Source organism: Tupaia chinensis, unplaced genomic scaffold (assembly GCF_000334495.1).
Source record: "Tupaia chinensis unplaced genomic scaffold, TupChi_1.0 Scaffold000423_1, whole genome shotgun sequence".
NCBI lineage: Eukaryota > Metazoa > Chordata > Mammalia > Scandentia > Tupaiidae > Tupaia > Tupaia belangeri.
The window spans coordinates 7,712,439-7,739,825 of NW_006159928.1; the positions used below are offsets into that span (position 1 = coordinate 7,712,439).

Here is a 27,387-nt window from a genome sequence, read left to right on the forward strand (position 1 = left end):
GGTTAAGGGTCAACCATGGTTTGAGTCCCGGACCTGGTGGCTTGGTTTCTCACTTTCTCTTTCTCTCTCTCTCTGTCCCTCTCTGGTCAAATTAAAATAAATAAATAAATAAAATTAAAGAAAAAATAATTCTTAAAAAAAATAGGTGACTTAACCAAAAATTATTCTTTGAAAAAGCAAATTAAAATCAGCAAGATTGGGGGCCAGCAAATGGTGTAGCAGTTATGTTGCTGGACTCCCACATGACCGACCGCGGTTTGAGTCCCGGATGTGGTGGCTTCAAACTCATTACAGGCACGTGTGTGTATGTGCCCAAAATCTCAGGAGGAGAATGAAAAAGAAGGGGCTGCAGCCTGGTAATCTACCCTGGGGTGTGTAGGGGGTGATTTCTCACTTTCTCTCTTACTATCTCTGTCTCTATCTCTCTCCAGTGAGTGCATATGCCCTAAAGCAAAGACCTCTAATAAATAAATAAAAATAAAATAAAATCAGTAAGATTGTTTAAGTCACAAAAAGGAGACCTAACTACAGACTGAGTAGATTGAGTAATTTATTATAAGTCAATACTAGGTATAACTTTGTGCCAATAATTTGGTTTTTTAGAGAGAAATTTTTGCTATAAGGCACATGCGCTCACCAGAGAGAGACAGACAGAAAGCAAAAAAGTCACCATCCCCCCAAGGAGGATGGCTACATCACAATTTCTTTTCCTCCATTCTCTTGGGATTTTGGGCATGCACACACAATGCCTGGAGTGAGTTTTAAGCTGCCGGGTCTGGGATTTGAACCATAGGCGACCATGTGGGATTCCAGTGACGTGATCATTATGCCATCTGCTGATCCCTATGCCAATAATTTTTAAAAAATTAAATGAAATTGAGAATATTCTAGTAAACTTACTACCAACACAACTCAAGAATAAACAAATACAGTACAGATACTGAGTCTGTAATGATATGTTTCTCTCTACTCATAGACACTACATTCAGATGGTTTTATAGATAAGTTCTAACAAACATTCAGATAGCAGATGATTCTCCTTTTATGTAAATTATTGCAGAAATAGAAAAAGAATGGGTAATCAGGTGGTGTGGTGGTTAGGGTGCTGGACTCCCACAAAGCTGACTGGGGTTCGAGTCTTGGACCTGGCTGTTTGAGAACCACATGGGGCATGTGAGCATGCATGCCCAAGATCCCTGGAGGAGAATAGAAGAGAAGGGATTGCAGCATGGCCATCCCCCGAGATGGTTTCTCACTTTCCCATTCTGTCTGTTTCTCTCCAGCACCCTATGGCAAAACAAACAAAAAAACCGAAAAAAAAACAAACAAAAAACCAACAAAAAAAAAACAACTAAAAAAAGGAAAGAAAAAAAGAAAATAGGAAAATAAAAATATAGTGGAGAAGGGAACTTTTTAATATACCCAAACATAAATAGTACAATAAATTTTAGGAAAATATCAGTTATCAACATATATACAGAAATCCTAAGCAAGCAAATAAGTAAAAAAACTCTTAGATCAAATTAGGGAATGTATAAATCATGAATAAAAGAACATCAGGACAGGGCTTATCCTAGGACTAGGAGAATAACTTGAAAACATAAAAATCTCATTTTCAAACACTTACTAATAGATTATAGCATAGATAATTATAAAACCATCTGTTTTTCTCAAGAGGTGCATAAAACTATTTTGCTAAATACAAAACTCCTTAATAATAAAATTAAAATAAAATAGAATGACTAACTGGATAAGGTCTACCTATCAAACGTCAACTTCAGTTACCATACTGGTAACATTATCAAAATATTTCCATCAAATTTGGGCCTATTCCCACCTCAGGGCCTCTTGTTCTTGTTACATTTTCTGCCTAAGTTCTCTTTCTCGTTTTCTCAAGTGCTCATTCTTTTATCTCCTTCTGGATTTTTCTCTCAAATGTCACCTTTCATAGGACTTACCCTGGCCACCCGACTTAAAAGTATGCTCCTCCCAAGCACTTTTCAACTCTTATCTGTTTTATTTTCCTATTAAACACCTATTAGATAAATATTTTATTTATTTGTTCTTTGTAGCTGTCTTTCTCCACCAGCATGTAAGCTACCTGGGGCCAGAGATTTCTCTGTTTCATTCACTAACTGTATTAACCGTGGCGTCACTCAATATAGGTAGTCAATAACAAATATTTGTTCGAGGAATGAATGAATTTATCAAAAGCTTCTACAAGTAAGGAAGGAAATTGCAAAGAGGAAATCCACAGAAAAGGAAACTTGAATGGCCAAGAATTAAAGATAGAGACTTACACGCAAAGGATAACTGTTTAAAATGGTAAAAACCATTCTGCAGGTAGCTTACAGGCTGAGGAAAAACAGATGGCAGGCCAGATGTGGCCCGAGGGCTACGCTTTGTCAACCTCCATCCAGCGGAACTTCTCAAGCGCACAAAGCCACACATAAGAGAACACTGACGGTAGCATCATTTATAATGGTAGAAAACTGGAATAATCTTAAATGGCAAACAGTGGGAGCTTATAAAAGTGCTGTATTCATATTATAGGAAAGATGAAATTTCAAAAAAACAGTCATGTCAAAAACATTGAAAGGGGTGGGTAGGTTCATTATATGTGTAAAATTTTTTAAAAAGAATGATTTCATTTTATTTGTTAGTATTGTTATTTTTTAAAAAATTTGCTATAAGGAACGTTTGCTCACCAGAGACACAGAGAAAGTGAGAAAGGTCTGGGACTCAAACCGTGGTCAGCCATGTTGGAGTCCGGCACCTTAACCACCATGCTACCTGCTGGCCCCATGTGTGTGAAATTTTAAAAAATACTCAAAATACATACAGGTAGTGGAACAGTAAAAACACAAAAGTGAATGATACACAAGATCATGATCATGGTTGTCCTGTGGAGTAAGATGGGCTAGTGAGCTTGTGTACATCAGGGACTTCGAGTGAATCTATAAGCTTATATTTTAAAATTAAGTTTTGTAACTTAAATGAAAATATAAAACAATTATGGCAAAGTAACTTTTTTTCTTTCTTTATATATATATATATATGGCACACAGAGATACAGAGATACAGAGAGAGAGACAGAGAGAGCAAAAGTGAGAAATCAGCCCCCTGCGGGGGATGGCCATGATGCAATCCTTTTTCCTCCATTCTCCTCCTGGGATTTTGGGCGCTCGCACAGATATGCTTGGAGTAGTTTTCAGGCTGCCTGGTGTGGGACTCAAACTGTACATTGGGCCATGTGGGAGTCCAGCACCTTAACCTCCACACTGTCTGCTGGCCCCTGGTAACTTCTTTTTAAAATGCTGGGCCCAGCAGATGGCATAATAGTTATGTTGCTGGATTCCCATGTAGTCAACAGCAGTTTGAGTCCCAGACCTGGTGACTTAGAATTCATGCCGGGTGTGTATGCATGCGTGCTCAAAATCCCAAGAGGAGAATGGAGGAGGAAGGACTGTGGTGTAGCCATCCCTCCTGTGGGGGTGATTTCTAATTTCCTGTCTCTCTCTGTATTTCTGGTGAGTGCACATGCCCTATAACAAAAATCTCTCTCTAAAAAACAAAAGGAGAAAAGAAAAGAAAAAAGAAAAGAAAGAAAAGAAGAGAAAAAAAAGAAAATCCCATCTATCTCTATGAGAGAGAGGAATAGGCACCCCCAGTATGATCCCATGCCATGATGCACCCACAATGTTTCTTCATAACTCTCTGAAGATAGGCATATGGAAGTTTATTGTCTAATATTTTTGTTGTTTTTAATGTTTTGTAATAAAAGTGTATTTAATTTATTGTAAGTTTAATTTGGATGATTTAGTGAGCACCTTAAAACCAAGTGTTGACACAAGATTTCATGCTCATGTTCGAGTTTCTGTTAAGGAGTAAGTTGGTACAAAATAGAACTACTCGATTTTCTACCAGAAAAGAATAAAAGAAGGATGAACACAAAAATGAAATATTCACACCAATATCACCACACACTCCTCAAAAGAAGAAACAGAAATAGCATAGGAAAGTTGAGTCAGGAAAAATAGCAATATGGATTTGGTAAATTAAAACGAATCATATTTATGTAGTAAATAGTGTTTTGGTTTCAGTAAAAAACATTTTTTAAATTCAATTAATGTCAGTAATTTGAGTTGTATTGATTTTATTATTTGACTTCTGTTTGTACCTATTAAGTTGCACTAGGTCTGTAAGGAGATTTTTCTTTTAAATAGATCAGTACATTTCCAAACCTTTTATATTTGGTTAGCTCTTATGTGTGTGAAACAGTAGGTTTTAGATGGAAGAAAACACACCAAAGTAGTAAGAGTGGAGTAAAAAGATTCTGGGGTGCCTTTTTTTTTTTTTTTTTTTCATTACCAGAGGGTGTGTGTGCTCAACTAAGAAAGACAGACAGACAGGGAAAAGGAAGCACCTCCCAATGGGGCTCGGTCATACTGCAAACCTTTCTCCCCCATTTCTCCATCCTGTCAGGATTTGGGGCACACATACACATGCACCCACATGTTTTTCAAGTCTCAGGGGCTGGGATTCAAACCACAAGGTTGGCCATGTGGGTGGGATATAGGACCATTAACCACCAGACCGCAGGGGCATCCCAGGCTGCTGCTGCTTCTATTTTGTTTATTTATTTTTTTAAATTTATTTATCCCAAAAGCAAGAGAGAGCACTCTCAATAAGATCTTTTTTTTTTTTAATGAATTATCTTATTTAACTTTATTTCTCTTAATTTGAACAGAGAGGGAGAGAGAGAGAGAGATAGTGAGAAAGCAAGCCGCTCGGTCTGGGACTCGAATTACAGTTGGCCATGTGGGAGTCTACATCCTTAACTGCCATGCCACCTGCTGGCCCCTCCCAACAAGATCTTAATGCCGTGGTCTACCCCCAGCCTCAGCCAGCCCTAGATCATGGGAATGCGCATACCTAGCGTCCTTGTGGGGATTTCTGGATGTACATCAGGAACCGTCCCATGTGGATCGGCCTTACAGGGGATTCTGTGTTACCACTGTGCCACGGTCTGGCTCCTACTTTTTCATTTTTCTTTTTACTGTGATGTTTTGTAATTTTCAAAATTTTCTATATTAATTACATATGTTACTCTAATAATCAGAAGATAAACAAAAGTTGTTAAAAGACCCCTTAGCTATACTTACGGGCGTCACTACTTTATTAAGCCTCAACTAAAGAGTTTCCCCTTGCAGGATCCAAACCCGTTCCCTGGATTGTCACATATTACTGTTACTCCGGAGCAGACCTGTAGTATGATACCTGGTTACAGCGTCTCACCTGAGTGTCGGAGTGCAGAAAATCCTTGCTCATCCTCCCACTCCCAGGTCGGTTCACTCTTATTGTGCGTGGAGTGGAAGTCGGGAATTTCATGATACCAGTCTATGTCTGTGCTGCTGATAAAACAGAACAGAAGGACACACTGACTAACGAATACTTTGGACCTTGAACAGAAAGAACGTACTTACAGAGGGTTCAAACTTAGCATCCACCTGCCCTTACTTTCACCTTCCAGAAATAGTGTGTTAAGATCTATTATAAAGAAGAGTAATTTATTTTGCAAAACGATCATCTTTAGAATCTGGTAAGAACAAATGACTGGGGCCAGCAGGTGGTGTGGCAGTTGAGGTGCCTGACTGTGGTTCAAGTCCTGGACCTGGTGGCTCAAAAATCACAACAAATAAATAGATGAATAGATGTACGGAGGAAAAAAGAAGAAGAACAAATGACTTAACTGCATTTGGACAACGATTCTTTAAAGAGATATGGAACTATAGCTTTGTTCTACTTAAGGGCATGCCATAGTTTCCCAAATCGCTACCACATCTCCACAACGTCGGAAATACACGGAGATACAAGCTAGAATCCCGAGTGCTCACCTGCTGACGCAGTCCCCCGTGAGAGGATCGCAGCTCCCGGCGCAGTCGCAAGGTCTGCAGCCGTAGTCTCCGAAGCCCCAGTAGCCCACCATGCACCTGTCACAATGTGGCCCGGCCACCCCAGGCTTGCAAGGGCAGTCACCATTGCTGGGGTCACAGAAGGTCACTGAGCTGAAAGGAAGGACGGCTGATCCAACCGGATGGCAGGAACACACTACAACAGAGGACATACAGGACGGGTGAGTGACTGCAGGCGATCTGTGTGAGGAGAGGCCTTGCAACCCCCAAGCACTTCCCCTTACCACACAGCATATTTCTTTTCAAAACTTTATTTTGTATTGGGACCAGCAGTTAACGTAATGACTATGTCACTGGACTCCCACGTAGTCGACTGTGGTTTGCGTCCTGGACCGGGTGGCTTAAAACTGACGCTGGGCACATGTGCGTGCGTGCCCAAGATCCCGAGAGGAGAATGGAGGAGAAAGGATTGCGGCGTGGCCATCCCCTCGGGGGGTGATTTCTTGCTTTCTGTCTCTCTGTCTCTCTCTCTCTCTGTCTGGTGAGCGCACGCGACCTATAGTGAAAAAACCTCTCCAAAAAATAAAACAAAAACAAAAAAACAAACAAAAAAATCTTTATCTTGTATTTATTTTATTTATTATTATTATTGTTATTATTTTTAAGTTTGCTATAGGGTATATGTACTCACCAGAGTGAGAGAGAGAAGTATGGAAAGTGAGAATGCAAGCTGCCAGGTTTGGGACTCAAACCTCAATCAGCCATGTGGGAGTCCAGCACTCTAACTACCGTCCTGCTGGTTTTTTGTACTGCATTTTATTTTATTTTTTAAAAAATTTGCTAGAGGGCTTGTGTGCTCAGCAGAGATAGAGAGAGGAGTCTGAGAAAGCAGTGTCCCATGGAGGATGGTCATGTTGTCATCCTTTCTCCTCCAGCTCTCTTTACAGGATTGTGGGTACACCTGCACACTTGGCCAGCACTTATTCAAGAAGACAGATCCGGGACATGAACCACGCAGTCAGCCATGTGGAACACAGCTGCCTTAACCATCACACCACTGGTTGGTCTTGCATTTTATATGTATATAGTATATATATATATATATATATATGTATATATATATATATATATATATATAAGACAGAAACAGAGAAGTCACCCTCCCCCTCCAGGGGGATGGCCATGCCGTAATCCCTTCTCCTCCATCCTCCTCTTGGGATCTTGGGCATGCACGCACATGCGCCTGGCACGAGTTTAAACTGCTGGGTCTGGGACTTGAACCACGGTTGATTACATGGGAGTCCAGCGACATAGCCATTATGTCAACTGCTGGTCCCACTGCATTGTATTTTTAAAAATAATTTTAAAATTTTTGATTGTGGTTAAAAGAACCCCACATACTATAATGTTTACCATCGTAGCCATTTTTAGATGTACAGTTCACCTCCACTGCATTAATTTCATGGCATGTTCTCTTGTCCTGCTCCCTCCTCCATTCTCTGCCCACACTTTGTGGGCGTCACAGCAAATCAGTATTATTTGTTGATGTGCCTATTTTCCTTACTTCTAGACTCTGAACTCGCCGGGAGAAAGATCTTTATCTTCTTATTTTTTGTTTTCGAGACCCCAGAACAGTATCTAGCACATAGTAGATGCCTAAGTAAGCGCTTGTGAAGTTGACCTGAAGGACATTCCGGGCTGTGGAATCATATGTGAAAGAGCACAGCCTATTTGGGGAATGTGAGAAGTTTGGTGTCTCTAGAATGTAGATTGGGTGGGAAGGAGTTGAAGGAGATGGTAGAAGAAAAGGCTGTCCGGTTAGCTAGGATGGTGGTAGGATTACAGATTGTAGGAGGGACTAAGGTAAGAAGTTGAAGTTTGTCCTATGGACATAATGAACCATAGGAAGTTTTAAAGCAGAACTTTGATATGATTACAATTTAACTTGGACAGACACTTTGGCATTGCACAGTCTAGAGCAGGGAGAGACTGGAAGCACAGAAATCAAAGAAATGAAAGCTAATAAAGAAGTAAGTAAGGTAGTAGGTGTGGGAATGGAGGAAAAGCTTTGCCACACGAAAATCTCTTTTTAAAGAGAAAACGTATAGGATTTGGAGGCCATCTGGATGAAGAAGGACAAATCGAAGGTGAAGATTTCAAGGCCTCTAATTTATGACACTGAATTACTAGTGACATTATTTACAAAGATTTGGGTTACAGGGCTAAAGAAGGTGGGGTAGCGAGATCCTTGTTGAGGCTGGAGATTGGGGAGGGAGGGAGAAGAATGACTTCAGGTTCAAACATAGTAAGTTTGAGACACTTGAAGGATGTTTACTAAGTTATAATGGACAAGTGAAAAATAATGTGAAGCTTAGGGGAAAAATTTGGGTCATAAATACAGCTTTGAGAGTTGTCAACCAATGGTACATTAAAACTAGAAGGGAGGTCCAGCCAGTTATGTGATGGTTAAGGCACTGGACTCCCACATGGCCAACCACGATTTGAGTCCTGGACCTGGTGGCTTGCTTTCTCACCTTCCCTTTCTCTCTCTGTCTCTCTCTGGTGAATGCAGATGCCCTATAGCAAATTTTTAAAAATTAAAAATAAATTAAATAATTTTTGAGAGTTTTTTTTTTTCTTTCTTTTTTCCTTTTTTTTTTTTTTTTTTTTTTTTTTTTCTTTAGGGCACGGGCCTCCCCCAAAAGCTATAGGGCACGTGCGCTCGCCAGAAAGAGAGAGACAAAGAGACAGAAAGTGAGAAATCACCCCCCAGGGGGATGGACACGCTGCAATCCCATCTCCTCCATTCTCCTCTTGGGATCTTGGGCATGCATGCACATGCGCCTGGTGTGAGTTTAAACCACTGGGTCTGAGACTCGAACCGTGGTCGACTACATTGGAGTCCAGTGACATAGCCATTACGCCAACTACTGGTCCCAAGTCAATTTGTTCTTGACAGCAGACGGGGAGATTTAGTCAGAGGAAAGACGTTGCAGGACCTCTTTCTATGGAAATGTGTGGGATTCCTCCCTTGCCTTGATCTGTTCCTCTAACAGAAAATGTGAGCATTTCTAGTTGATCTCAAGGCCTACACACATTTCAGGAATGACCAGAGATGAATGAGATCCTATCACGTGGCTGTTGATTTCTGTCAGGGTGACTTTTTACATCCTTACGAGATAGAAATATCATTTGGAAACTATGCGGAACCAGCTCTGGGCTAAAGGCCCTGACAGCTCTCATGGCATACTTTACAGATAGCACATGAAGGCTTTCCTGGCATGCCGATCTCCTGAAGGTTGATAGCAGGGAATATCTAATACACATAATCTACATTTCTAATTTTCTTCCAAGTTGCAAATATAGTTTCCTCTTCCTTGACAGAGGGGGGAAGAAGACCTCTTTAGGTTCTGGTTCAGTTCTGATTCTCTAGCAGATAGGGGAGGACTTCAAAGAATTTACGGAGGGGGGATCAGCAGTTAGCGTAATGGCTGTGTCACTGAACTCCCATGTAGTATACTGCAGTTCAAGTCCTGGGCCTGGTGGCTTAAACTCACGCCAGGTGCGTGTGTGTGCGTGCCCAAGATCCTGAGAGGAGAATGGAGGAGAAAGGATTGCGGCGTGGCCATCCCCCACCGGGTGGTGATTTCATACTTTTTGTCTTTCTGATGAGCGCATGTGCCGTATAGAAAAAACCTCTCAAAAAAAAGAAAAAATTTACGGAGGAATGGAATTCAAGTACAAGTTTCAAACATTTTGAAATCCATGCATTTTTTCCTTTTCTTTTTGAAGGATTGGTTCTTTATTCCAAAAAGACACTTGTCAATATTCTATATCAAAACAATCACACTACTGGTTTTCTCCTGGTTGGCTCCAAAGAGACCATACCAAAGAAGAGTATGAGTGCAGCCAATAAGCTGCAGGATATACACCCAACAGACCTTATGGAAACCTCACCACAGTGTGGGAACTGGGTGGGAAAAGAAACTTTAGGTCAGCACACTGCCAGCCCACAAACTATTGAGAGCTCTCACAGCCAGATGGGGTGGCCAGGGAATCTAAACCCCCAGAGAAGCTAAGTTTCAAAATAGTAGAAGAACTGGTGGCTTGAAACTCATGCTGGGTGTGTGTGGATGTATGTCCAAAACCCCAAGAGGAGAATGGAGGAGAAGGGATTGTGGCATGGCCATTCCTCCCCCACCCCAGTGTGGGGAGATTTCTCACTTTCTGTCTCTCTGCCTCTCCGACGAGCGCACATACCCTATAGCAAAAATCTCTATGAAATAAAAAACTATGCGTGGATTTCAATTTTTTTGCACCAAAATAGACTTGCACTTTAATTCTATTTTTCAACGAACACTTTGAAGTCTCCTCATATGTTTGCAGCAATACGGCAATTGCATGGAGTTGCTCTGAAAGCTCCTCTAGCAGGAAACACACTTTCAATGAAACCATAGATGACAACCCTCAAATAACCTTGTGCACTCATAAGGCTCTGAAAGTAATTTCTGTTTCAACCACAAAGGCCAACAATACATACAGCCATCTGAAAAATGCCTATACGATCTATTAGGAAAACAGAAAATAAAATAAAAGCAATATTATACTGTTGGCCAGAACATAAGCTTGGCAGTCAGACTAGATGGCAAGATTCTAATTAGATTCTTATTTTTCGTAAGACATTATGAAATGAATCTCAACTCAGTAATCTCATTAATGAGGTAAGAATAACAAAGCCTATGTCACACAACTGTTTGTGGGAGGTTTAAATGAGATACTGTAGGTATTTAGCAATGGATCAGGCATTTCGTGTGCCAAATGCTTAAAAAATAACTAATAATATTATCGTATTAGTTAAAAATGCTCCTCATCCATCCAACCAACCTTCCATCCATCTATCCATTAACTCACACCATCACCAAGGAGTTCTTAAATATTAGTGTTAACATGAACTATGGTAGGGACTGAAGTTACCAAGATGAATTCAAAAAGTCATCTCTCTCTCTCTCTCTTTTTTTTTTTGGAGAGGTTTTAGCTATAGGGCGCATGTGCTCGCCAGACAGATAGAAAGAAACAGAGAGACAGAAAACGAGAAATCACACACCCCCAGGGGGGATGGCCACGCTGCAATCCCTTCTCCTCCACTCTCCTCTCGGGATCTTGGACACGCACGCACACACACCTGGCATGAGTTTTAAGCCACCAGGTCCGGGATTCGAACCGTGGTTGACTACATGTGAGTCCACCGACATAGCCATTACACTTACTGCTGGTCCCCCTAAAAGTCATCTTTCTTGAGTGAAGGAAGAGAGATGTACAAATAACCAACCACAGGGCAGTAAGGGTTAGAGCCCTGTTAGGTGAGTGGGCACAGGAACACAGAGGAAAGAGGAATCAATTTCATTGCAGAACTGGGTTATTTATTTATTTATTTATTTATTTTTGGAGAGATTTTCACTGTAGGGCGCATGTGCTCGCCAGACAGACAAAGACATAGAGATAGAAAGCGAGAAATCACCCCCTAGGGGGGATGGTCACGCCGCAATCCCTTCTCCTCCATTCTCCTCTCGAGATCTTGGGCACGCACGCACACGCGCCCGGCGTGAGTTTTAAGCCACCGGGTCCGGGACACGAACCACGGTCGACTACGTGGGAGTCCAGCGACATAGCCATTACGCTAACTGCTGGTTCCCAGAACTGGGTTATTTTTAAAAGGAAATTAATGACCTAACTGGTCTTAAAAAGAGACTCCTTGCTCTGCACTTGAAAGGGATTTGGTAGGAGCACAGCTTTTTGACTACATCCTATAGGGGTAAGTTACTCTCTTGTTACGTGTTCTTTTCCTGGGATTAAAAACAAAAACCAAAAACCAAAACAAACAAACAAAAAACAACTTAACTTACTATTACTCTCATTTCATAGCTGAGTATGTTGAGAAAAAGTAGGGTGTGATTAAGTCCTGCTGTTTACAATGAGCAGCCCTGCAATATAATCGCACAAGAGTCACAGCTGTCAGCTACATGAACATAATAGGGAGGTGGACGCCAGGACACAGTGGCCAGGAACATAATGGGACAGAGGCGCTCCCTTTATTTTGAAGGGTTTGCTGGAGACTTTGGTGATGGAGGCAAAGGCAACCATTACTGCCTTTTTCACCATTATTCCACCTTCGCCTGCAACCCCTGGAGTCTGTTTTCAGGGCTCCCACTCAGCGTGATCTATGGTGCCAAGCTCGTGAGTAGTAACCAAGGTGCTGGCAGGAGGTGTGGTGGTTAATATGCTTCACTCCCACATGGCGAACCGTGGTTCAAGTCCTGGACCTGGAAGCTTGCTTTCTTTTTTGTTTTTTGGAGAGGTTTTTGCTATAGGGCGCGTGCACTCGCCAGACAGACAGAGAGAGACAGAGAGACAGAAAGCAAGAAATCACCCCCAAGGGGGGATGGCCACGCCGCAATCCCTTCTCCTCTCGGGATCTTGGGCACGCACGCACATGTGCTCGGCGTGAGTTCTAAGCCACTGGGTCCGGGATGCAAGCTGTGGTCGACTACGTGGGAGTCCAGCGACTTAGCCATTACGCTAAATGCTGGTTCCCGAAGCTTGCTTTCTCATTTCCTCTCTCTCTCTCTCTGGTGAGTGCATGTGCCCTATTGCAAATTAGACAAACAAACAAACAAACAGTAATAATTTTTAAAATCAAATAAATTATTAAAAATAAAATAACCAGTTGAACTCAGCATCTTCCCCCTAGTGAATTTCAGCACTCCATAGTTTTACCTGATTGGTCTAATTTTTGCTGTTCTGTTAGTAAAAACTACACTGGGAGCAAAATGCCCTGCAAGCCTTTGCTCCTGATTTAGCCTTTCTAAAAACAGAACTCACGGTTCAAGGCCCTGAGCTGGGAAAGAAGCTGCTTGTCCAGGCCTTTCACGGCCAGCGGCAGCCACTCCCGCAGCAGCACCTCCCAGCTGCTAACATTGTTTTGTCCTGAAAAGGCCAAGGCCCTACAGAAGTTCCAATGGGGAATTTTTAATAGCAAAGTCATTTCCAAAGCTGCCCAGCTGCCTCTGAGCTTCTTAGAGGGAAGGGGACTTCAGGGAGCTAGTTTGGAGATGCAACTCTAAGCGGAAAGGAGACAGTATGTTACCGATGCATTATATGTGAAGTTAAATAGTAAAGATGAGCCTTCTGCCTTTTCAGGGTACTGTTTTCTCTATTCTACTGTCAACTGTTTTTGCTAGTAGAAGAATAATTGCAAAAAATAAAGAGAAATCAAATAGAGGATTTGAACAGCAATCACCAAGGGACTTGACTTTCTGAGGGATATTTTCCTATTGATCCTTGAAATATTATACATGTATGTTCAACAACAGCTATTCCACAATATTCATGAAATAGTTACATTTTTTTAGAGAGATTTTTGCTATAGGCTGTGTGCACTCACCGGAGAGACAGAGACAGAGAGACAGAAAGCGAGAAATCACCCCACCCCGCCAAGGGGGGAGCATGCTGTAATCCCTTCTCCTCCATTCTCCTCTTGGGATTTTTGGGCATGCATGCACACACGCCCAGTGTAAGCTTCAAGCCGCCGGGTCTGGGACTCAAACCGTGGTCGACAACATGGGGGTCCAGTGATGTAACCATTATGCCATCTGCTGGCCCCAGGAATATTTACTTTGAAATAAAATCATGCTTGAATAAATTTAATTAAAAAATAAACTAAATTAAGATCTGCCTTTTATTTACTGAAATTCAATGTCTCCTGAAAGAGGTTTTGTACACCCCACATAATCCACACACACCCACAGACCTATACATGCATGAGAGCTGCTTCTGCTCAATGCTTTCAAGAAATAAGCATGGGGTATTTAAGTGTATTTCCTATCCGACTTCCATTAATGTTTTTCTTTTATAATATTTGTTTAGTGAAAATAACCTCAGAGGTGGAAGTGGTTTTTTTAAGTTTTATTTCTTCTGAGAGAAATAGAGGGCAGAAAGCCTGCACCCCAGTCTTCACAATGTGATCCACGCCCAGTCTCAGCCAGCTCAGGTTACAGGCATAGCAGTGCCCTGGTATGTTCATAGAGGTCTCAGGACATGAACTTGGAACTCTACCCAAGTGGGTCCAGTTGCATTACCATTATGACACCACCTGGTCCCTCTCTTCTATTAACTTTTTTATGTTTGTTTGTTCCCCAGGGGGGATGGCCATACTGCAATCCCTTCTTTGTTTTTCTCTCAGGATTTTGGGTATGCATGCACACATGCCAGGTGTGTTTTTCAAGCAGCAGAGTCTGGGACTTGAACTGCAAGGTCAGCCATGGGGGATCCAGCTGCCTTAACCATCATGCTATCTGGTGGCCCTTATTCTGAATTTTATTTACATTAGGCTTCTTCTTTTCTTTTCTTTTCTTTTCTTTTCTTTTCTTTTCTTTTCTTTTCTTTTCTTTTCTTTTCTTTCTTTTCTTTTTTCTTTCTTTCTTTCTTTCTTTTTTTTTTTTAAGAATTGTTTTATTTGGGACGAGCAGTTAGCATAATGTAATGGTTGCTGAATTCTCACATAATCGACTGTGGTTTGAGTCCCAGACCTGGTGGCTTAAACTCATGCTGGGCATGTGTGTGTGCATGACCGAGATCCCGAGAGGAGAATGGAGAAGGGACTGCGGCATGGGCATCCCCCCTGGGGGGTGATTTCTCTCTTTCTGTCTCTCTGTTTCTGTCTAAAACCTCTCAAAAAAAAAAAAAAAAGAATTGTTTTATTTAACTTTATTTATTTATTTATTTATTTTAATTTGACCAGAGAGAGACAGAGTATGAGAGAGAGAAAGATGGGGGGGGGAGTGAGAGAGATGGGGGGGAGTGAGAAGGCAAGCCACCAGGTCTAGGACTCGAACCATGGTTGGCCATGTGGGAGTTCAGCACCCATAAGCACCATGCCACCTGCTGGCCCCTACATTAGACTTTTAATTACATTATTTGTTTACTGAATTACACTTTCAGTTTGGAAGACAATTTTATGACCCCCTCCTACTTTTCTTCGTATACCTGACTGACTTATTCAATTCAAAAAGCTTATCTTTTCTTTGGTGAATTTTATTTATTTATTTGGAGAGGCTTTTGCTATAGGATATGTGTGCTTGTCAGAAAGACAGAGAGAGACAGAGAGACAGAAAGTGAGAAATCACCCCCTGGGGGATGGCCATGCCACAATCTCTTCTCCATTCTCCTCTTGGGATCTTGGGGACGCACACACACGTGCCGGTGTGAGTTTATGCCACTGGGTCCGGGACTTGAACTATGGTTGATTACATGGGGTCCAGCGATGCAGCCATTAGGCCATCTGCTGGTCCCAATGGATAACTGCTTCTTTTGGTGAATTTTAATATGTGTTATTTAATGTTTTTATAGAATTGTCTACGTATTGGGTTGTGGGGAAAGTCACGGTGCATTTTTGCATAGGAAAACACAGAAAAATATGTCATGACTTTCCTGATGACCTAATATTATTATTACATTTTTGTTATGCCTGTTTTCTCTATCTCTTTCATTTCTTAACCATCTAGCTTTATTTCCTAGATTAAAAACTAGCTAACATGAAAAATTTCCAACTATGACTGCCAAATCACTGGTTCTACTTAAAATGAGCTTTTCAAAAACTGTTATTCCATGTTGACTCTATGCTGGAATAATTCACATTTCCTTTTCATATAAAATAAAGATGTCTATGTTGTTTATATGACATAAGATGAACTTGTGTGGCTTTGCTAAAACTATAATTTGAAAGAAAGAGCCTACTAAGTTACCATGAAGGACCCTCAATTGCCCTTTGGGAATAACGGGTTGGAACCCAGGCACAAGAATGAAAAATGAAGGGGCGGGATCCTAAATGCATCACCGCGGTAAGGCCTTCTGGAGCTAACGAAACAATTCTACTTGTTAGACAAACTGAAGGAAAAGAATCACGGTACTAGAGGTGGAAAGGATCCACAGACATACAAGCAGAGGATACAGATACTTCTTAGAACATCCTGAGAAGATCCTGAATAGCTGTGAAAAGTGGAAAGACCGCACTCCAGACACTTTTGTGTTTCCATCACTTGAGCGTTTTTTACCTAGGCCAGGAAGAAGGAAAAAACATAGAAATGGATGATAGACCCTTTCTTTATAAAAATAGCTAGGAAGCTAGAGTAATGGTAACCAAGTAACTAAATGGTATGTTGGTAAACATTTGGTTTGGGTTTAAGAGCAGAGACCAAGTTTATTTTTATTCCCTCTCTGCTAAAAGGCAGTTGACTACATTTATTTTGGCCCACCAAGGAGGAAGGAAGGGTAGGTCATTTTTCGAGAAGTTGTTTACTTTGACAGGGAATGAATTCTGCTTTCTTTCTCATTTGCTTTTTTTTTTTTTTTTTTTTTTTTAATAAATTAGGAGACTATGCAATAGTTAGAAACAGGTATTCTGACATAAAAGTCAATAAATTCATTCTAAAGAAATGAATTGCTTCCTAAAAGTGAGTTAATTTTGTTCTACCAGTTCTTCAAACACCTGTTTCAACCTCTGTATTCTACTCAAGTAGGAAACTCTATGTACCCCATAGAAAGTGTCATGGAATAGCTAGTGATGTTCCACACTCAATCATTTTATAACCATCTAACATTTAACCTACTCTTTAGTGTTAAAAGAAAGTGGGGTGGGGCAGCAGCTGGTATGCGTGGGTTAGGTGCTAGTCTTCCAATGGCCAACCACAGTTCTAGGCCTGTACCTGGCAGCTTGCTTTTTCACTTTTCCTTTCTCTCTCTCTTTCTCTGGTTGAATTAAAAAATAAATAACCACAACAAATAAAATTAAGTAAATAAATATATTTTTTTAGAGGAAGTGGTAGGGAAGGGGGACCATTATGAAGTACTAGATTCAATGATTATTTAAATACCAACAGATATTGTACCTATAGGAGTTTACACTCTGTTCTGAAATATGTAAATAGAGTCATAGAAGTAAATATCAATATGGTGGTAAGCTGATTTTATTATACATTCTAATCTCATTACAATAATTCACTTTAAAGCACAAAGTATTTATGGTAAATAAATCTGGATACGATGGATGAGCAGGAATTCTCTGGTTGGAACTACCAGGTATTTGTTTTGCAAAATGTGAAAAACAGATACCAGAGTTTCTGTCAGAATTTTCTTGGAGAGAAGCAGAGGTTAACTATTCTTAAGTGGGAGAGGGTAATTGACATGAATGCTTACAAGAACATATGTCTCTTTGTGTGTGTCAGAAAAAAAGAAAAACATGTCTAGGCAGAAGTCTAGTAATCCTTCAGGACTTTCTGCCAGAGATGTAGCCAATTCAGTAGATAAAGTTACAGATGGCTGTTAGCTCGTAATCTTTCATCCCAGGATGCACGGCGCTCACATGAGAAACAGGACTGGTATTCGCAGTGGCATGAAATGACCCACAGTGGGAATATGTAAACCACAGAAAGTGGCAAATACTACACATTAGAGCTTCCCACCACCTCCTCCTGAGGAAGTCAGCACATCACTATCTGGTAAAGTTATCCTCACATTTAAAAAAAAATTATTTATTTTATTTATTATTACTACTGTTATTTATTTTATTTTTTTATTTTTTTGGAGAGATTTTCACTGTAGGGCGCGTGCGCTCGCCAGACAGACAGAGAGAGACATAGAGACAGAAAGCGAGAAATCACCCCCCAGGGGGGATGGTCACGCCGCAATCCCTTCTCCTCCATTCTCCTCTCGGGATCTTGGGCACGCACGCACACGCGCCCGGCGTGAGTTTTAAGCCACCGGGTCCGGGACAGGAACCGCGGTCGACTACATGGGAGTCCAGTGACATAGCCATTACGTAATGCTAACTGCTGGTTCCTTATTTTTAAGTTTGGTATAGGGTTCATGAACTCACCAGAGAGAGTGAGAGAGAAAAATGAGAAAGCAATCCACCAGGTCCAGAACTTGAACCATGATCATGGGAGTCCAGTGCCTTGACCACAATGCCACCTGCTGACCCTGGGTTACCCTCACGTTTTTAATATGTCCATCATAGAACAATCTACTTTGCTTATAAAACAAATCACATAAGCTACAGAGGTTTCAGGTGAGTTACTCTGAAAGAGACGATACTCCTCTATAACAGAGAGTATTTTTTACAGTATCTGAGAATCTTATTTTCCTTTTGTACCTTAATAACCTTCCCGTTTGAGCTTCCATTTCTGTTCTTAGCCCTACATTCAGCTAGAGAGATTCACATTTTCCCTTGTGTTTACAGACCTTAAATGCACTGTCCTTAAAAAAAAATATTTTTTTCTGAGCTGTAGAAACAAATTCAATTTCAATGATCTCCACTAGCCTAAAAAAAAATAAAAAGTTAAAAACAAACAAATAAAATACAACATCTCTGGAATCCTCAGAAGTGATTTTTTGGCATGGGAAATGTGTAGTTGATTGTCTGGGTCCCACAGTAGACTCTAGTTAAGGCTGAAATAAAGAGGAAGTGAGGACAGCAGAGATGATTTAATTACTCACAGGAATAAAAGTATTGGCTCGTAGACTTGGTTCAGGGCCCTGTTTATTCAGGTGGGATGAATTTATGACTGTTAACTAAAAGTGTACACATAAAGTCTATAGTATTTAGCACAGTACTTATCAGAAGAGTGGGAGGGAAAATGGTCCAGAACATTAACAGGGCCAGTAAGTCCTGGGCTTATTTGGCAGGAAATCAGCTACCTAACTGCAGGTGGAGTCCCAAGTTTGATGTCACCAATGTTTGTTAGATGATTAATGTGCCCGATCGAGTCTTCAGTAGATGTATGACAGAAGCAGTGATGAAGGGTATCATCAATTAGCTTGTTTTCTGGATTAATTCATTAAAGGTAACGAAGGCAATCATTGAAATCAGAAAACAGGACAAATTTTGTGTCTCAGCACTTTCAGAGGAAAAAATAAAAACAGCCATTAAAAAAAAATGACAGGAGAACCAGTAAGTGGCATAGTGGTTAAGAGATTAGGGCATGGTGGGGGTGGGAGTGGGGGGTGTGTGGGTGTGGGGTTGGAGGGTGGGAGAGAGGGGCAGGAGGAGGAGTAGTGGGGACAAGAGGCAGTGGTGATGTCTCGCTTTCTATCTCTCTGTTTCTCCAGTGAGTACATGCACCCAATAGAAAAAAAACTCTTTTAAAAAATATATATCTATATATCTATATGTAAGAATTCTTCTGTTCTTTGGGTAGATATCAAGGAGTGGGATTGCTGGACTGGGAAAGTGTTTGCACATCGATGTTTTTTGTGGCACTCTTCACAATTGCTAAGACATAGAACCAACCAAATGCTCACAGACAGATGAATGGATTGAAAAATTGTGGCACATATACTCTATGGAATACTATTCAGCCATAAAAAAACAACCAAACCCTGGCTTTTGACAGAAAGAGGAAGAATATGGAAGATTTACTGCTGAGCGAAGCAAGACAGGCTATGAAGGAGAGACATTGTATGTCTCCACTTAATATATACCGAATGTCTGCACGCTATGACTGAAACTGATTGACTAAAGGATATAGAAACACAGTAAAAGGATATAAATACCAGATATAGTGTATGTAAAAGAGTAGGGTCTGAGGAAGGACATTTAGAAGAAAAATAAAGAGGCAAAGCATTAATGGGACAAAAAAATGTGGTATTATCTGTTGAAGGTTTTTATAGTTTTATCAACTGGACTAGGGAGAAATGTTCACATGTTGAAATATTCACTTTGTAAGCTAAATAATGTGATTGACTGTATAAAAGAAAATGAAATTTAAAAAGTAAATAAAAAATTACATATATATATGTATGTATATATATACATATATATATATGTATGTATAAGAGATCTTCTCAAGGAAGTCTTCTGTAAATTGTCTTCACCCCACCCCCACAGCCCCCCTGGGCAGTTGATTTGCCTTCTTCATTGTACTTTCATCCTATAAAGTAAAGGATAATAATAGTCCCAACATCAAAGCACTTTTATGAACATTAAACAATATACATTTAGCCCTTTGAACAGTGACCAGAAAATAGTACACGTTCAATAAATGTCAGCTCTTAATATTACATCATCATCTTGCCAGTCAGCATATTGAGATGCACTGTTACTGCAAATTTCTCCCACCTAGAATAAAAGATCTTTTAGGAAGGCCCTTTCAGCTTTACAGACCTAGTGCTTACTATAGTGCTTGGCATAGAGGAGATGATAAACGCTTTCTGAGCTAAATTGAATCATAACCTGTACACTTTTAGTAAATTAATCTGGGCTGCTGCTTTAGATTTTCAATGGTTCTAACTTCTGAGAAGATTAAAAACTAGAAAAGAAGGGAAAAAAGAAGGGCTGTTACATGTTTATCTCTGGCAGTTCAATATATTATATAATAGACTTCTCAGACCTCATTAATATTATGTTTGTGATTATTTCACTGATAGAAATATAAGTTTTGGAGAACAGCAGGTAGTGTGGTGGTTAAGGTGCTGGATTCCCACATGGCTGACTGTGGTTCAAGTCGTGGACCTGGCAGCTTGTTTTCTCACTCTCTCTCTCTGGTGAGTGCAAATTAAAATAAATAAAATAAATAAGTAAATAAATAAATAAAATAATTCCTTTTTTTTTTTTTTGGAGAGGTTTTTGCTATAGTGTGCATGCACTTGCCAGACAGAGAGAGACAGAGAGATAGAAAGCAAGAAATCACCCCCCAGGGGGGATGGCCACGCCGCAATCCCTTCTCCTCCATTCTCCTCTTGGAATTTTGGGCACACACGCACATGTGCCCAACATGAGTTTAAGCCACTGGGTCTGGGACTCGAACCGTGGTTGACTACGTGGGAATCCAGCAACATAGCCATTATGCTAACTGCTGGTTCCTAAAATAAATAATTCTTAAAAAAATAGAAATATAAGTTCTATTATTTCCTTGATATATAGTTAAGGCTGTAGCACTTGGATATAAAGAATAAATATGGAAGGAATATTCTAGGATATGTATTCCCAAGTGAAGTCTTCAGATATGGCCACTATAAAACAGCAGCATCTTCCAGTGTGTTCCATAGAACACTGGTCCCAAAAGATGTAAATGAAACATGCTCTGAATACAATAGAGAAACCCCAAACTCTACAGGGGTTTTATCATGAACATTCGCCCATTAGGCTTCAAGAAACCTTGAAGTAAAGAAAGCTTTGATGAGTATATCATTCCTAAATTTGAAGACCATTGAAAAATTTCTCTTTACATAGTTCCTATGAACATCTCATAAAATTATTATTCTATGGGCCAGACGATGGAAAATGCTGTACCACAGAAACACATTTATCCAGATTTCCATTTTTTCTCAGTAAATCTCTACTCTACTTTATTTATTTATTTATTTATTTCTAAGGTTTTTGCCATAGGGCTCACTAGAGAGAGCCAGAGGGAGACAGTGAAAGGGAAAGTAAGAAATCACCCCCCACCAGGGAGGATGGCTGAACTGAAATCCCTTCTGCCCCATTCTCTTCTGGGATTTTGGGCACACACGCACATGCACTTGGTATGATTTTTAAGCTGCCATGTCTGGGACTTGAACTGATTTTGGCCATGTGGGAGCCCAGTGTCTTAATCACTGTGCCACCTGCTGGCCTTTACATAATTTATTTTTAAAAATTTTAACGTGGGACTAGCAGATTGCATAATGGTTACATCACTGGACTCCCATGTCATCAACTGCAGTTTGAGTCCTGGACCCAGTGACTTAAAACTTACACAGGCATGTATGCATGCATGGCCAAAATCCTGAGAGAATGGAGGAGAAGGGATTGCAGTGTGGCCATCCCACCTGTTTTTTTTTTTTTCCGGGGGGCCTCCCCCCCTTGTTTTTTTTTTTTTTTTTTCTCACTTTCTGTCTCTCTGCCCCTGTCTCTCCAGCAAGTGCAGGTGCCCTATAGCAAAAAATCTCTTAAAAAAATAAATAATTCTATCTCTATATGCACACCAATAGAAATGTAATCCTTGGTTAATTTAGATGCTTGGTTAAACAGAATGTTCTAGCTATTTTTTAAAAATTTAACTGTAAGGACCAATAGATGGCGTAATGGTTACGTTGCTGGACTCCCCATGTAGTTGACCACAGTTCAAGTCCCAGGCCTGGAGGCTTAAAATTCATGCTGGACACATATGCATGCATGCCCAGGATCCCAAGAGGAGAACAGAGGAGAGGGATTGAGGCATGCCCCCCCCATGGGGGGGTGAGTTCTCATTTTCTGTCTCTTTCTGTCTCTCCAGTGAGCTCACACACTCTATAGCAAAAATCTCTCTTAAAAAATAATTTTAACTGTAGAGTAGTGTTAAAATGCTTTTAATCTTTCTACATTCTAGAGCACTCTTCAGTACTCTTAACCTTTAATATGATATTATACAATCACCTGGGAATTTTATTCAAGTGCTTTTTTGATTCAGTAGGTCTGGGGTGGGATCAGAGGTCCTGCATTTCTAATCAGCAGCCAGATGATGACAATGTGGCTCGTCTATGGACCACACACAGAGTAACAGGTTACTTTTATGCCCTGGTAGACACAGTAGAATAAAAATAAAAACATTGTTATTTTGAATAACATTGTTCATGTTGTTAATGAAAGCACAGGCTGAGATAGTTTAAATTTTTTAAACATTAACTTGTTTCCTTGGGATTATATTTCTCATACAAGTAAAATGAGAACTAATGGAAGGAAAACTTTTAGCTATAGCAGTTTCTTATTAGCACCTGGCAGGAAATCTGGTGCACTACAGGTACTTAGAAAGTGTTAAATATGCCAACTTTTTTTTGGGTAAACTTTATCATCAGAATTAACAAGGGAAGAGTTAACATAGGGATATGTCTGCTAAGTAGGACATTAACCATATGAAGATACTACTGGATAATAGTGAAAATGTTGAGAAACACATTGTCAATCAGACAATGTTTTATTGACAGTATTTAAACAGAGGAAAGAATTGGATACGTTGATAAGTGTTGGGATCTATTGCAAAGCTCAGAAAATGGAACGGAGAACCAGGGTAGTATTCTAGGGCAGTCGACACAGGTGTCTCTTCCCAAATATATCCTGGAATAGTCATAACCCAACGAGGACATGCCTTCTTCCGAGAGTGTCCCAGTGGATGAGGACTATAAGCAGAAGGAAATACAGATCTTCTCTACGAATCCACACATCTTTTACAAGTGATGCTAGAAGAGCTAAATCAGCATCAGTTATTTTCGTACTTCTCCTACTTACAGCCCCCCTGCCCATATTGTAATGTGGTCTTCATGACGTTTTCACTGAAGCAGCTTTGCCGCCTTTGACCTTCTACCTGTACGCTACCAGAAAGATCAGCTTGGTGGAGCTCGGGCAGTTAGACTAAGTGATGCTCACTGAGTGGTCACCCCCAGCTTGTGGGAAGTTCGATCCATGAGCTCTCTTTGCCCACTGACCAGGATGTCCAAGAGGAGGGTGCCTCCCGCCAGTCACTCGCCCTCTCACAGCTGTCACCCTCCTACTGCTTTGTCACCTTCCCTTCCTCCTTCTCTCTCTGTGGATGTCCTGAACTATTCTCGGTTGTCAGAATATGCTCCCTCCTGGCCCTTTTTGGCACTGGTTTTTCCTCTCTGCTGGGAACACCTTTACCCACACTGTCTTAACTCCTGGTAAACTTTAGGTCTCAGGTCAAAACTTTGAACCCTCAAATTTGTTTTTGCCTCTTCTATGTGTTCCCCTCCATACTTTCTAACACAATTCTGTGTACACACACACACACATGCACCACATAATGTTTCAGTTTATGAGGGACTATACATTCAAGGGGACTCCAACAAGTTTATGGGGAAAATGAGATTAAAAAGTAAGTTTATTTTGGTGCAAAAAAAAAAAAATCATACCTAGCTTTTTCATAAGGAGCATTTTCTGTGAACTTGTAGAAAACCTCCCCATTCTACGGTGGTCTTAGAAGATAACAACCAAGCTGCAGAAGTCATCACCCGAAGGTGTTGCAGCTGTCACCACGCTCAGTCCTACACGCTCCATTCATGGTAAGTACCCTATACAGATGTACAATTAAAAAAGTATTTTTGGAGATTTTTGCTATAGGGTGTGTGTGCTTGCCAGAGCGGGGGGTGGGGGGCGGGGGTGTGAGAGAGAGAGAGAGAGAAATTAAGAAATTACTCCTCATGGAGGATGGCCACACCATAATCACTTCTACATTCGCCTCTTGTGAGTTTGGGCATGCACGCACATGTGCTCAGCATGAGTTTCAAGGAGCTGGGTCCAGGACTCGAACCGTGGTTGGCCACATGGAAGTTCAGCACCTTAACCACTATGCCATCTGCTGGTGCCTTTAAAAACCTTTTATACCATTTTTTTTATTGTGCCTTTTCTATGTTTAGATGCACAAACACTTACCATTGTGTTACAGCTGCCGACAGTATTCAGTACGGCGACATGCTATACAGGCTTACAGACTAGGAGCAATGGGTATTCCATATAGCCTAGGTGAGCAGTAGGCTATTCCACCTGGGTTTCTGTAAGTACACTCTGCGATGCTTACACAATGACAAATCACCTAAGGACACATTTCTCAGAATGTATCCTTGTTGCTAAGTAACATACGGCTCTGTGTGTGTGTGCATGGATTCCACTAAGCCGGTGTCTCTCTCTCTCTTTTACATTTATTTTATTTTATTTATTATTAGTATTTTGAAATTTGCTATCGGGCATGTGTGCTCACCAGAGAAAGAGAGAGAGTGAGTGAGAGAGTGAGTGAGAGAGAGAAAGTGAAAAAGCAAGATGCCAGATCTGGGACTTGAACTGTGGTTGGCCACGTGGGAGTCCAGTGCTTGAATCACCACACTACCTGCTGGCCCAGTGCACAAAACTATTTAAAATATTGTATAGAATTACCTTTAGGTTAGGTGTATTAGGTGTATCTGAAGCATAAATTAATTTCCTGTTTAGACCTGGGTGTCATCTTCAAGGTATCTTATTTTGTATATGTGAATTTTCTCAAATTCCCCAAAATCTAAAATCCAAAACACTTCTGGTCCTAACCCTTTCAGATAAGGGATATGCAGCTCGTACTAGTTTACATTTCTTGAGGGCATATTGCATGACAAGCAATTTGTGCTGAACATTTATCTTAAGTAGATACTTTATCTTATATAGTTCTCAGGGGAGAATTTTACATTTGAAGAAACTGAAGGCCAAAGAAATCCCATAGCAGCCATAGGATCAGCAGCTGGTGGATGGCAATGAAGGAATCTAATCCAGATCTGTTTGGAATTCATTAAAATAAAAGCCTGAGTACAAATAAGGAGCAGGAGTAAATCAGAATTCTTGGAGAAATATTAGGGCAGAAATCCAAACTGGGGGCTTGAGGTCAAGAGTGGATTGTATCATACTCTGTCTTCCCCTAAAGAGAGGGAAGGCTTATAAGAAGCAAGCCCATTCAACTTTCACGTAGATGTTGTCTCCTGATATTAAAAATATGCCATTTTAAAAAACAATATAATTTCACCTTAAAAAAAACCCAAAACAATAAAACCCCCAAGGTTTAAAATGGCCGTCGCCCACTGTACTGCTCCGTCCTGTCGCTATTGTTGAGCTAGAACATGGAGTCCTTGGTGAAGAAAGGAAGGAGAGGTCATCGATTAATCATCACTCCTAGTCTGGAGTGGTTTCTATTGTCTAATAATTTCTGCGTTGAGAGACAGCAAATACGGACGTAGTCAGATGAGCTGTTCGTCTGCCCTATGCTCTCTTTATAGTCACATGTTTCAGATAATGTCACATGAACTGGGTAGATCTTTTAAAAATTTGATTCTTTTTTCTTTTATCTTGTTTTTATTTATTTATTTATTTATTTATTTATTTTTCGAGTAAAGCTCTTATTTTCTACGAGTTTAGTGTCTGTGGGGAGAGCATGAAGTTATTATGTTCTCAGTTAGCTTAGGATACAGGAGACATATTATAGCAGTGGGGACCCCAGTGTATTCATGATGGAACCAAGACCTGTAGTCAGGTGTTCAAGGTCACTGGGCAGGAGAAAGGTAGAATGACCCAAGAGCAGGCTACCAGTACTAACTACATCAATTCGAGTCCAGTTATAGGCTACCGTCTACTCACGTATTTAGTTGCAAGATCATCTTAAATGTCTTTTCCTTGGGGCCAGCAGTGGCGTGGTGGTAAGGTGTTAGATTCCCACATGGCTGACTGAGGTACAAGTCCCAGGCCCAGTGGTTTGAAAATCATGCTGGGCACATGTACGTGCATGCCCAACATTTCAAGAGAATGGAGGAGAAGAGATTGTGATGTGGCCCTCTCTGTCTCTATGGCAAAACCTAAATTAATTAATTAATTAAATAAATAAATAAAATCTCTTCATCTTTTCCCCCCTCTTTAATTATTCATCTTATTTTCCAAAATGAGTTGCTAGAAGAAACCATTTTACTTCGTGAGGAGTAAGAAAGATTATTTTTATGAATATTGGACTGTTTTCCCCTAACAGCTTGAACATTCTTGCTCCTTATCAATCAAGAAACCACCAGCTGATCTGTGAGTGTGCGATATGAGAATTTCATATCCTCTCTCCCTGGGGTCAGTAAAATGAAGGATGGAAAGGTTCACATCTTCTGTGCAAATCTCCCTCTTTTCCTCAAAACCACTTACCTTTGCAAGCATCTGGAGCAGAGAAGGGTCTCCGGAGGTCCCGGTAGAAGCCTGGCTTACACCTCTGGCAATGCTGGCCTTCTGTGTTGTGCTGACAGTCGTTGCAGACGCCACCGCTGCGGTTCCCCGATGCCTCCCACACGGTCATGTCGAAGTGGCAGGTGTCGGCGTGCCCGTTGCACTTGCACGCTGGACCAGGGAAGGATAAGGGGAACTCCAGTTATGAAAGGTCAAGCAACAGGCTCTCTAATATTCAGAACTGAAACATCCGTTACACTTGCCGATCATTCATTCTTATTTTTTTTTGTAGTTTTTTGAGCAATGTACAGTACAAGAGTAAAAACAATATAAAAAGTATACATGGAGAACTCTAGTTTCTTCATGCCTGCTTACTCTGTTTCCTCTTGCCTTCAATAGGTCATTATTTTTTTTTAATTTAGTTTCTTGTGTACCCATTCAGTTTTTTTTATTATAAATTATCAATTAAAAAATATGTTTTAGGATATGCACGACCGTCAACAAGTTGTGGATCTGTCTAGTTAGGCAAGGTCATTATGGTTCTCTTGCTAGCTGGGGTTGACATTTAGTTAGGAGAGACTTTCCGAAGACTAAGACTTTGCCATTTCCATTCCTGATACTCCCCAGGTGTCACGACTGTGGGTCCCTCAACCTCGCTTAGAAAAGCCAAGGATGTCAGGCATTATGTGAAAATGACAATTCAGATACAGGCCTGAAGTCACGTTCACTTATGAA

The 27,387-nt window shown here is 40.7% G+C and overlaps 1 protein-coding gene across 4 annotated transcripts in view; it reads right to left on the bottom strand.

Annotated features, from left to right (window-relative positions):
- NTN4 (netrin 4) overlaps positions 1-27,387 on the bottom strand; it is a 136,777-nt gene that overhangs the window by 14,398 nt on the left and 94,992 nt on the right. For 3 of the 4 annotated variants that reach the window (XM_027774354.1, XM_006154874.3, XM_027774353.1), the window contains 3 exons: positions 26,635-26,823; positions 5,898-6,111; positions 5,299-5,414 (listed from right to left, as the gene is read on the bottom strand). In XM_027774354.1, coding sequence (XP_027630155.1) covers positions 5,299-5,414; positions 5,898-6,111; positions 26,635-26,823 — 519 coding nt within the window. The remainder of the gene's footprint in view (positions 1-5,298; positions 5,415-5,897; positions 6,112-26,634; positions 26,824-27,387) is intronic. The other variant, XM_027774352.1, reaches the window with a different exon arrangement.